At 43.8% G+C, this 13,200-nt stretch overlaps 1 protein-coding gene across 5 annotated transcripts in view; it reads right to left on the reverse strand.

Annotated features, from left to right (window-relative positions):
• rptor (regulatory associated protein of MTOR, complex 1) overlaps window positions 1-13,200 on the reverse strand; it is a 126,197-nt gene that overhangs the window by 53,012 nt on the left and 59,985 nt on the right. For all 5 annotated transcript variants that reach the window (XM_029246691.1, XM_029246692.1, XM_029246693.1 and 2 more), the window contains 5 exons: window positions 9,848-9,948; window positions 8,944-9,088; window positions 7,147-7,222; window positions 4,242-4,343; window positions 132-215 (listed from right to left, as the gene is read on the reverse strand). In XM_029246691.1, the coding sequence (XP_029102524.1) occupies window positions 132-215; window positions 4,242-4,343; window positions 7,147-7,222; window positions 8,944-9,088; window positions 9,848-9,948 (508 nt within the window). The remainder of the gene's footprint in view (window positions 1-131; window positions 216-4,241; window positions 4,344-7,146; window positions 7,223-8,943; window positions 9,089-9,847; window positions 9,949-13,200) is intronic.

Here is a 13,200-nt window from a genome sequence, read left to right on the forward strand (position 1 = left end):
CTCAGTTAAACAAGTAAGCAAACAAATGTCCAAAACTAAGACTGTCCATCTGTAGGTGGCCCAAAGGGCCAAAAAATTAACAATGGCTTGCATCTGTTTAAAGTATGGGTTGCTCTGTGTCCCTTGCTCACCAGGCTGACTGCCCAGGGCCCAAGGTCCAGAAACCGGCCAAGCAGGTCCAGAGCTCGGAGTCGGTGCACTTGACTGAGGAGGACCTGAAAGAGACCACGGATAACAATCACTTTCACACAGCCTGGCACTAGAGTGCATGGTGTGGGAGGAAGAAGAGATGGCTCAATAAGGGTTTGGCAGAGACAGGTGCCTTTCTGTGTGTGCCTGCGCATGTGTGTGCCTGTGTGTTTGGCAGGGGGAAACGCTACAGCCGCTAGGGTCCCGGATGATGGCGCTCCCACGCAGCAGAGGCCCGCTGCTTCTCTGGACTGCTACAAAAGGAAACAGATTCAATGCTGCCTACATGAAAGTGGATAAAGAACTGTTTCCAGGCCTATACTTAGCATGTTGTCAGAACTCGGGGCGTGCGGCTGGTAGGGAGACTACAGCGGCCACTCCGCATGTAGGAGATGTGGGGGCGAGAAAGCCGGTTTGGGCTGTCCTGGCTAACCAGGCACCTACTAACCAAAACAATTTCATAGAAACTTTTGAAAGCATAGGAGTTTTGTCCAGGATCTGGATGAGGGAGTGTTTCCGCCAGAAGCAGCGGGTAAGCGCCATCCTGCTTCCCATCTTCCATGGCTGTGAGGGAGTAATACTGGAGGAACAGGGTGAACGTGCAGGACGAACAGCGGGCAAGAGCCACATCTGGCTGACAGATGGTCCAGGGTCCCATGCAGCATGATTACAGCATCACCCCAGATTAAGGTGCGGGGTGCATAGAGAACAAGGTTAATCCAGCCACAGCTGCGAAACATCATCCAACCAACAGGACACACGACAGGCAGCTGTTATGGATACTGAAATTCCTATACACAAACGACCCACTATGATGCTGCAGTGATAAACCCAAGTCTCTCTGTGAGATGCTGTCATTCCTACACACAACTTGAGAGTGATATTACTACAGACTCAAAGTGGTGTATAAATTACAGTAAACCCTCACATACATTTATTTCACCTTATGATGACTTATTATGAGTTCCATGATATGACTGTTTTCGTAAGATGCGAATATGATTGACATTCTTCGGAGCCTGTGTACGTGACAACGGAGATGTGGGTGGAATGACAGCCAATCAGCAATAAGAATGCGGGTATTCTCAGCCAATGAGCAGCTGTCTAGTGGGTTGATGTATCTAGTTGGAGATGTGGGTGAAGTGGCCTCATTGTTTCCCTGACCATGGTAGAAGTGGCAATCCTCTGATCATGCCGATTGTGACATTTATTAAAATTCAATTTTATGTGTGTGTGTTTTTTTTACTCACCACACCACCACCAGATATCAGCCAGCAGCTCTTCTAGTCTAAGATAAGCATGCATTAAAATTTATTTTTACATGTAAATAGCAACAATCATACTTTATTAACCCCATGAGGAAATTCACTCAGGCTGCCACTGCAATGGTGCCAAACCCATGTGTTCTGCCTTCATTCTTTTTATTATGTTTTTTATTTTTTTTAAATCCTGTTAATTATGTTAACACTGCAAAACATGTACTTGAGCTAGAAATAGTCTCTTTGTGCAATTTAAAAAAAAAAAAAAAAACACCTTTGTGGGATTGGGTACAAAGACAATGTTTAATACATTAATGGTCTGACAATAAAACATTTCCACCATAAGGTGGTGGCTCCGGAATGAACTGATATCGTGATGTGAAGGTTCACTGTACAAGAACACACCTGAGAGTGAAACGCTGACCTGCATACCTGTGTGCTGACCAGCCTTCTACACTCAACAAACCTACACAACCAGTGTGGCTGAGTGACAGAGTCAACCACATTAGTCTGATGTCTGGAGACCATAAGTTCAATTGACACTGAGATCAAGATTACTCAAATACTGATTATTATTATTATAGCATTATTTTAGATCTGCTTTGGACTTCCAACAAAAGCATAGACTTCAACAGAAAGAACAGAGCAAGAGTAATTTGAATCAGGTGTTTGCAAAGAGCATTCACCTGGAAGGCAGCACCTGGCAGCCTGACACCTTGAAAGTGAATATAAAAAAAGAAAGAAAAAAAAAAAAAGCTGGCTTCCAGAGACACCAGCACCAGTGAGCACAGTGCACAAAGAGGACTCAGATGGTGCAGATGTCCAATCTGCATACATCCACTGGCAGAAGCTCATAATGTAGTTAGTGGGTCTCATTAAAACAGAGCTCCACATGTGACGCCATATGTGTGCAGGAGGCCGGAGCAGGTAGAAGCAGTCCGGTAGCAACAAGGCCTGGATGCTGCAGCTGCTAAACCCCCTGCCCATGTGGCCTTCAGTTGGGTACGTGCAGCCAAACTCCTGGAGAGGGACAAAGCCCGAGTCGCCCAGCTGCCACCAGGCCTCTTGCTCTGGCTGCATAGAGGAAATGCAAATCTCCACTGACCTCCTTTCCCTCTATGGAAGTCCAAACACATGGCCTGTTGCCCTCATAACCTGCATCACTGTACAAGCACATTGATCTTTAACACCCCCAGTCACCAGTGCAGTACATCTGTGACACTGTGTGAGTGAGTATAGGAATTAAGGGATTAAACAACTGTTCACCTGACCAGTTAGCATCAGCAGAGCTAGAAGGTGGCCTAATCCACTGTGGGAAGAATTTACCACAGTGTGTCTCCTCATCTCTCCCAGACAGCCCTCAGTGCTTTGGCAAAAAGTTCTCAGCAACGTTGAATCCTCCTGCACCCTTCCCACGAGCAAGGTTTATTACTCATCAGAATTAATTTGGTCACAGCAGCTACAGTGATATGAACATTCGATGGTGTGTGTACACATGGACCCAGATCCTATCACTTTAAGCCTAATAATTGATTTCTTATGTAATGCATCAGGAAACTGGAAGCAAAAAAAAAGCACCAAACATTGTGGGATTAAGGAACATGTCCTGTGAAGTGTAAGGCAGCTAAGATTTACTGCACTGTTCCACAAGCAAACTTTCGAATTAAAAAAATATATATAACAAAAATATTTGATACAGGGAAATAAAGGACTCATGCGCAAATGAGCACAGGAGACGCTGATCTCTAAACACCAATGTTAAACAGGCACTGAGCTAAACCAGAGTTGGCTGCATCTTCTCCATCACACTCTTTCTGCCAGAGTTGTGACGAATGCTGTGGATACCGCAGCATGTTAATGAGCAAACCTCCCAGGGACCCCAGCGCCCAACTCTCTCCCCCCCCACTCTATAAATGAGCTGACAGCACGTTGTCGGGAATTCTCATCAGGCACACAGCGGAGCAGAGCTGGAGACACTGAAGGCTGAGAACTACACACCCATTCCTTAAGGCAGTTTCTTTATTCATCAGTTTGCGTTTTTTTTGTTTTTGTTGATATTTTTGAAAATGTAGAAAAGGAAGGCAGAGAAGAAGGAAAAACACTTCTGGTGCAGAGCCCAGAGCTCTCAATGGCATTAATAAGGGGAAGACGACTTCACCTTTGCATCAATGCATACGCCCTATAGGTCTACGGAGGGAAAGGCTGAAATGTCGCACCTTCACCCTCTGTGGCCATCCCAAGTGCCGACACATTGGGCCTGGGGGCCCTGTGAGAAACGTCTTCAGAGCAGAGCAGGGCTGCCGTGTGGAGGCCATTAAATGTGAGGGGCCGTGCCTCGCTGCCCCTCCGCCTCTCAGTTTTATGTCTTTTATTGTTCCCTTTGGACAGCAGTGAAGGGCTGTATCTCAACAGCTGCTGAATAAGGAGAAAATTAACATGCAGGGCACATGGCCTGCTCTACAAGAGTACTTTTCTTCTGAAGTATCAATTTTAGGAAAGCATAACTGACTCGGAAAAAAGAAGGAGGAAAAAAAAGAGTAGAGAGGAGCTGCAGATGGCAATACGTTTCTTGCTAAAGTGAAGATGCACTTTAATTTGAGCAACAAAACAAAGACACAGTGGTTTTATCTACATTGTGGAATTGCCGTCTGGCATGTAGATGAGAAAGAAAAAAAAAAACATGTGGGCTCAAGTATAAGAGACTGGGTGGTTCCGTGTGCCACGCAGAAGGGCAGCTCGGTATCCCAGGAGGCTTGCAGCCATGGCCTCAAAGTTCTGAACTCTGTAACGTACCTGCAGGACGATGGGGAGCTGCTCGGGTGGGTTTCTGTTCTCTACGCCCATGGTCAGCCACACCTGAAATGCCGTCAGCTGCTCCGCAAAGAAGGGGCTGTGCTGTTGAGACACACAAATGCACTTAATCAAAATATCAGGAATCAGCGCCAGCTTGAGAATAAATATGTATCACGGCTACTGCCAAGGAAACCATTTCAAATGTAGCTGGGAATGCTTCTTGAGCAATTGTTCACATAAAGCATCAGATTTCCATCGATGCTATCCATCAGATAAACGTGGCTCACCGAACTACAAGGAAAATGGCATACATGAAGTTAGTTCATTTTAAAGTACAGAAGATGAAACGTAGCAGTTCTACACCTGAGGAAAAAACAAGACATAGAGCCGAAGAGTGGACAATGACTAGCTACCTCTTTCCATCCAGAGAAGGAGAATGTTTCACCGAAAAACAAAATCTCAATTAAAATGTGGAAAATAACTTGACAAAGGGGTTCACACTTGCATGTGAAACCTTGACTTTGTTGCACTGACCCATTACAGTAAACAGTCAGAAATCTAAAACCCGAACTCAGTCCCCACTTGTTCACAGACACGGATGCCTAGCTTTATTTTAATAAATAAAGCTAGGCATCCGTGTTTGTGAACAATCTCATGTCTTTGGAAGAATTCGCAGGTATGTCGGACACGTATATCGACCGATCTGAAACGGAAAGCACTACATATCCCGGTTTGGTAAAGCTGAGTCATATCAATCAAGCATGCTGCCTCACTGTTTGATTTAAAAAGCCTCCTTACTAAAACGGTAACAATTCCAAAAAAAAAAAAAAAAACCCTCACTACTGCCACACTGTTGAAAAACACAGTCAAGTGGGTAGCTTTGCTATTTGTAGAAATTCTGCACCTCAACAATAATTACAGACAAACATTACTGAAGATACATATGCCTTGCTGGTTAGCCAACAGTATTAAATTCCACAGAAAAAAATGACAACTGGAGATAAACAAAAATGTGAGAAACGCGGAGAGCAAAACACAAGCGCCTAATAAAACAATATTGATTTATATGTATGAAAAAAGAAACTTGCATAACATCTTACATAATCTTTGAGTCAAGATACGACAACAGCTTACACACTTCAACTTCCTTGCTCTCATCTTGTGCAGACAGCACAACTTCTGACATGTACTAATGTATTACGCTTATTACCGTAGTGGATAACGCATGTGCAAAATGAATAAATGCATTCATACAGGAAGTAGAACTGAACTCCTATTCCCCACAAATCTCATTTCAGGATTTGAGAAACATTAGCACTGGCTGTGCATGGACATTTGCAAACAGCCTGATTCACTCTTTTGAGTGCTGATACTACCACACAGTTGCGAACCAGCTGGAGTGACAGCAGCCTTTTAGTGTCACACTCTTTAACCCAGCACAGAAACAAGAAAAGGGATGAAGGATCTTTTCTTGGACAGTAAAGGTCAATCTAACTCACAACACTTGTGGCCATCTTTTCTGAAAGACCCAACAAACGCCTAACAAGAACCGCTGGCCGTGCCGGCATAACCGCTAGGCTGAATCAATAAGCGCAAACGCCGAAACAACTCCGGGCCACCTGAAAACACACACGCAGTACCATCGCCGAGCACCTTACGATGACAGTCAGCACGGCTCAGGGGAAAACACTGGGTTAGGAGTCAGCTTGTGGAAACTGCACAGTTCGATAATCTACTCTTGTAATCACACACACACACCAAATTTTCCAATGTGGTGCTTGAAATGACTGCCTCCTTCCATTTCCCTGAGAGTTAATGAATTTCTGTGTTATTTAGCAACAGATACCATTTGCAGTGAGAGAGCACACAGAAGAGGTAAAAGGCCACTGTCTCCCACTATTCTCACGCTGGGAACATGAGTTGCGCAACAACTGATACCATTTGGCCTATGCTAATACACGACGGTTCCTCTCATCTCCCTTTCTGTCAATGTGTCTTCAGGCCACGAATAACACAGCTTTACACCAAAACCTCTGAACTCTCTTTCCTTATTGCTTTCTTTAAATATTGAAGAAATGGTTTATAAATCAACAAATGCAACCTTAATCCATGAACACACTTGCGAGTCAATGGAGTAATTCACATATTTATGACCTAATATAAATACATGTATCATTGATCCAAAGGGTTAAAGAGCAGTACTGGATAATATTCGGTATCATAAAAAAAAAAAAAACACTAGAAAAAAAACAACATTGCATTAAAAATAAAAGTGATAAACACAGATGCTTCACAGAGAGCCAAAGGAGCCTTTAAAGTGGCCTGGTGATGGCTCTGAGTAAATGATCGAACACAGTAACAGTAAAAAGAACAGCGCGTAACTAAACAGAATTACACTTTTGAAATCAAATGAAAACACCAGCATTCTCTTATCCACAACAACTTGTCTGTGATCCATCAGAAGTCAAGCCTTTTTTCTTTTTAAACTAATCAGACTCTTATCAATCAATCACACTGGAAATCATGTAACACTGTAAATAAAGAGTGGGAAATACTCCAAGTCTCCAGATCCATCTGTCTTCCCTGAGCAGCATCTTAATATATTATAATATGGGGTAGCGAGTAGCATAGCAGTTAGAGCTGCCACCTTTGGATCCAAAGGTTGTGGGTTCGAATTCCACCTACTGCTGCAGTGTCCTTGAGCAAGGTACTTGGCCTAAAATTGCTCTTATTAAACACCACCCAGCTGCATAAATAGGGAAGTTATTGTAAACAGCCATTGTAAGTTGCTCTGGAGAAAGGAACTGGCTAAATGAATAAATGTAAATAATAAATATGTGCGACTTCAGAACCGAATTTTCAAGAATCCCAGCACAGTTGGAATAACCAAAGGCACCTCACTCACCCTGAAGGCCGTGCCTTCTTCAATTATAGTAGGAAGCTGGGAGAGGCAGATGTCCACTGCAAGGTCCCATGCCTGCCTGCAGAGGAGAACAAACACCAGGGTAAGCATCAACAACATAACCACCCTTTGCTACGCTGCCTCGCTTGAACCTGCCTGTAGAGAGATACCTGGCGGCCTTACAGAGAGCACCACCAACACATTGATCATCCTGAACCAATTAATGGGCACAGCTTGTGCTAAGAAGGCTGACGGAATGCTAAAGCAGAGAGCTTGGGTTTCTGCTAGGACCAAGGCCAGATCCAAGGTGTATGCCAAGAGATCCGTCAAACAAGTTCAAGTCCATTGAAGTGGTCACTTCCTACCAGCTATATGGAACATCAGCCTCTGAAAACAAAGTGACTTTCCTGGGCACTGCTCCTGATATGAGCTCTAATATTTCAAAGAAACGGAAAGCTATTTGGCTAGGAGGCAAAGTAAAAAGAAAGGAAAAAAAACAGCAATTAAATATTTGCAGAGGAACAAAGTAGCCCAGCTGTTGGCAGTCATTTGTGGCCCTATTAAGAAGGTACAAGGCACATTCACTGGGGAGCAGTCTCATTGCCACATATTTAAAATTGCTCATTCCGACAGAGTGGGCATTGCTTCTAGTCCACTGATGAAACTGCGGCGGGTCCAGGACCCCCACCCCATGCCATACCACACTCCCCATCTCATGAGAATAGCGTAAATGGTTTGGCTTTTGTGTCAGGGCATCCTACCTATTCCTGCCCAATCTATTTTCCACTAATGGACAAATATTAATATTAAAGAGCAAACAGGCTGCTGGAATAACAATTGCGATTCGCATCTGTGCGTTTTCATCAATCACTCTTTCCTACCGAGCACGTCTATGAATAGTGGCACTAGCCTGTACAATGCCTGTTCAAAGCGCAGGCGATTTAGTCACATAATCACCTCACTGAAGCAGAACCTGATGACCCCCTGCAAGAAGAATGCATCAAACAATGGGAACAGCTGAAGCAGCCAAGATATTTTTAATTCAGAAACTGCAGTAGATCACACTATTTAGTGACTAACATTTTAAAAATCACAGTAACTTAAAATCAAGAGACACTGCAAAACAGAAAAATCTTTGTTTTCCGGAAAAGGAAAAAAAAGCAGTAATAAATTTACCCATCACCTTAATCCTGGGCTGTTTTTTTTCTGTACTGTATAGAGAGGTCTACAAATGACACAAATGACTTCCTGTGCTAAGGCACCATGTATATGTAGAGCTACTGCACCTAAAACAATTTGAGAGATTCTCAAGATTTTTCTAATAGCGATAGGACCCCTTCACGGAGTGGGCCATGAATAACTGAAAGTCGATATCTACAAATTACCTGAAAGAGGGACTCCAAAGAGGATCCCAAGTGTCCGTGATATGTTTCAAGAAGAGTAGCAGTAGCTGTCACAGGTGAATCTGCTCTTCTCTGAAGTACTCTGTACCATTTATGTTCTTGTTTTTACTGCAACTAACGCAGTGGAAGTAATTCCCAACATCACCGTCTGCTTATATGTCTACTTGCACCACACTGTTTCCATGCCACCTATCTGTGGCTGAGTCACCCAGAACCTTGGGGATATCTGCAGGTAATACTTGCGGGGTCGGACTTGAAGGGTTCATGCTTGCATCTGCTGCTGTTCTCCTACTGCTTGAGTGAGCCAGTCACAAAAGCTTGGTTTGTAGTGGGATCTAGCTCCTTTCTGTATCCCCAAGTAAGGGTACGGAGAATGCCAACACAGTAGAAGGCTTACCACATAGCATGCATGTAGGTGGGAGGCAAGCGTGGGCTGCTGACTGGGGTACAGTTGTATGACCTCATTATCCTCTCAGCCAGTAAGAAGTTGCGAAACAAGCTGGCGACCAGCAGGTCTTGACGGAAGAGTTTCTGGAAAAGGTCTGCAAAGACATGGGCACACAAAACAAAGGCCAAGCCTGATTACTGCTTACAGACCAGTGTTTACTATGGACTGGTGCATGACACTAAGTGGCAATGGAACCATTCTTGCCAATTAAGACACCAGATCCACTTTAATGGGAAAAAGGAGCTCTCTCTTCTGGTTCCAAAGTAAATCAGAATAACTGTGTGATGTGTGAGGATTACGGGCTGCAAGTTTTCATTATGTACGTTTTCCCTCTGAGCTGCTTAATTAACATCAGCTCCAGTTCACAAATTACCCAGCCATGAAACCAAAAAAAATTAAAACTCTAGTCAATACACTGGCTCTCCGAGGAAATAGCTGCCCCAGCATGAGCTCTAACTTCCACCTCAACGGACCTGTCAAATATATTATTAGAAATGATGTCTCTTGGTATTAATGGCTATCTGTTCCAGCCAAGGTGATGCACTTGAACAGGAGTCTTGAAGTGTGAATGCTTCTGCAAATTCTAAGTCTATATGCTCTACAAATGGACGAGTTCTCTCTGTGGCTGGCATGGTGGACTGGATTCTTTTCCAAAATTGTCAATTCTCACAGCTGTCTTAAAGTTCAGAAACACTGTGTTGTACTTTGTCTCATTCTTCAAATGCTGGGCCAGTATGAAACTTTGTCTAATTTCAAGGGCCAATTACACCATCTCCAAGGCAAATGTACTTGTCTTGCCATGACAGCTGTCATGGTGAGGAAGAGGAAACGACAGTTGTTCCCCGCTTCTCACCTCTGGGCAGCACATTCCATGCAATGGTGTCTGTGATGGCTGTGAAGATCCAGTTCAGCTCTCCTAAAGGGGTGCGCCTGTCATTGAGCCGTCCAGGGATTCTGTCCAAACACAGAAACTGATTAGACAGACAATTTAGGTTTTGTTTTAGATTTTCGTTTCATCTCATCTCTTGAGGCCATTTCTTTTTTGAAAGGTCGCAATGTTGTAATAAACAGAGAAAAACAATAATAAATGACTGCTCTGGTAATGCCAGTGGCCTCTTCAGCGGCACTCTGCGTCTACTCACGTACACCTGTATGGTGTTATGTCGTGTGTACAGTTTTCCTGGTTAAAACTGGTCTATTTAGTCCATGTGCAATTTGGAAGTGACAAAGAATTGATCGGATTTGAGAGATCCTCAGAGCTGGAATTTTTTTTAACCCACCAAACACTGAACCGGTCCATTAAAAAGAAAAAATGGCTTCAGAAAAATGTGATCCTGAGAAGTAACCACTGCCAAATCTCTTTATGATGTTTTGGCTTTAATAGTCAAAAGAACTGGGTCACTGCTGGATGTTGATGAGAGATTTTACTCACAGAGCAGACAGACCTGGACTGGCGCTGATCCAAACAGGCAAAGTGAAGGCTCATACAACCAGAACAAAACATCAATAACCATCTGCAGCTTTGAGCCAGGGCCGCAAGAGTATCATAGCCCATCGGGTTGACGACTCGGCACTGATGAAAATGAGTGATAGGATTTTGTCCAAAAAGTGAAAGAGGGGTTGGGGGGTGGCATAAAGCTTTGATCAATGCAGAAAGACTACAGAAATCCCATGCGCTGATAGGTTCTCATCTCATCTCATCTCACCTGCTTAATCTGCACTGCAAAGCAAATGACAGCAGGACTGAGATCATACACCTGGGCTCTCTTGTACTAAAGTCTGTCTTTTCTCTGTGAATCGCTTTGGTTTCAAGGGCTTCAGTCTTTTTAAGATGGTTTTCCCATGTAGTTGAAATTCCAGGAACGGGACAGACCAATGGTACAAACATACGAGACCTTTCAAAATAGCAGTTAAGTGTTAATCCTCCATCCTCAACTTTTCTCTGGGGAAGACGCAAGGGTAATGTTCAGAACTCCAGAATACGCACTTAACCGCTGCCGTCTAGGGGGGGACCGGGCCAGATATTTGTATTAATCTTGGGATGAACCGCTATCCCATCCAAAGCGTAACCTGCCTAACACCGTATGTTTGCAGGACAGGCTTAGGACCACTACAACCATGCACTTGGGCAAGTGGTTAATGATAAGTGAACTGAGTGATGTTATAGCACTGCTATTGGTGTAATGGCACACTGAAGTTCCCATTACACATATCTGCTGAAAACGGAACTGAGGGCAGTGACAAAACAGGGAAAGAGGATGAAGAAGGAATGCGTCCAACACCAGCCCTGAGAAAACACAACCTTGCACCACTGCCTTCTAGAGCACGATAAGGCCTCCAAATCACATGCCCAATTAGAGAAAGGTGCTCTACTATGGTTCACCATTTTTCAGCAGCAGGGACTTCTTTAACATTTACAAGATATCACTGAGATGCACAGCAGTTGTTTATATAGATGGCTCATAATTCTTTATGGTAGCTATTCAGGAAGCCACACATTTCAATGAAGCAAATCATGTTACATGCACTGCTGAACAGTACAACAGAAGTGTCCTGTACTGAGGCTTGACCCAATAAAACTTATGGTGACAAGTTCAGGTCCTACACCATTATGCTCTCTGCTGCCCATCTACTTAAAACAAATTCATCTCACAGAGTCATAGGCGCTAGAAAATGGACAAGAAGCAAAGCTGACAAAAAGCAGGAGAATGAAAAGAAGGGGTAGGGATAAGGATGGCAGCAGAGAAATCAGCAGGGGTAGAGGCTTCACGAGGAGCATGATAATGAGAAGGAAACTGAAACGATCTGGGGCTGTCGAGCTGCCGCAGTCCGCACACATACAGATTCCTACAGCGGTACCAGGAGTCCCAGTGCTCTGAAACCTACACCCCTTGCCTTTGTAATGAGGAGATCTGGTGTGGCCCAAGCTCCTGCACCAGCCTTATCGCACATCTGCTGACACCCTGGACCACCTGCGCTAGCCAGCGGTTCTCATGTTAACCAGTAGGGAAAAAGCCCATAAGGCCACATTGTAAAGCAGGGCCAAAAAACGTCTCGCTATCAGCAGGCTTCATACATCAGTTGGCAGAGGAAAGAGCATTCAAGTCCAGGAAAAGAGGAGCTGCTTTAGATACTCAACAGTAATTCACCAGCTTTAAGGAGGCTTTTAACAGTACCAAATCCTTGAAAATTACTTGCCGTTTTGTCCGAAGACGAAGGAAAAAAAAAAAACCACATTGAAACGCTGGTGTTTTATTTCTCTGTTTCAAAGAAAGTATTCGGAGTTCAATAAAAGTGAGCCCTGAACAACATTAATTGAACAAATGAACTGCCTCATTGGCTAATACATGTCATGTGAATTGGTGTGAGGAAAGTGAAGAGGCCATTAAACTGCGCTAGACTGCAGTGCACAAACAAAAAAAAAAAAAAACACTAATGCCACCGCAAAAGATAACGGCTTTGTTTATTTTAAGCAGGTACCACAACAGCGGAGACAAATGTGTGTTCCCCAGGTTGCTCAACACTTTTATAAGAGAGCAAAGGTATTATTACCAAATGTGCAACATTTCAAAATCTGACAAATGTGAATTTTATGCATTTATGATAAAAGCAAAGTGTTGCTGCAACAAATTAGATGTGTGCTTACTCTAAACTACCCTCATAGCTGGTCTCCGAAATGCGTGCTCAACGGACCCTTGAAAGGGGAAAAACTGCCAAGAGCGTAAAAAACATGCTGCACCACTTTCCCCGTGCTGCCATCATCCAAGCAAAAATTGTCCTCCTGTTTTGCTGATACAGTTGTGATGCTACTGGAATCATTTCAACAGTGGGAACAATATAAAACCTATGGACAGAATGAAAGGATATTTGTGGGCTGACTAAGGTGCTACAGGGTGTTAGCAGGCTGGGGTGCCTCAGTGGGATATTAAATGTGCCTCCTGCTGGTCTCTTAGGCATCTATAGGTTGGGAGGTAGGTTTGCCACTGCTCCAGATGAGCAGAAGTACATGCAGAGGGGTGTAGGAGCAATATCCATAGTGATACTAATGGGCTATAGAGAGAAATTTCTTTTTAATCCTTCTTATTTATGATTTTATTGATCTACCATTTGATTCAAAATGACCCTAATACAACCATAAAACGCTGCATTTTTCTACAGTTTATCAAGCAGCATTGCCAAGGTGCTTGTGCCAGAAATGGCCCGGTG

Source organism: Scleropages formosus, chromosome 20 (genome assembly GCF_900964775.1).
Source record: "Scleropages formosus chromosome 20, fSclFor1.1, whole genome shotgun sequence".
NCBI classification, from domain to species: Eukaryota; Metazoa; Chordata; class Actinopteri; order Osteoglossiformes; family Osteoglossidae; genus Scleropages; species Scleropages formosus.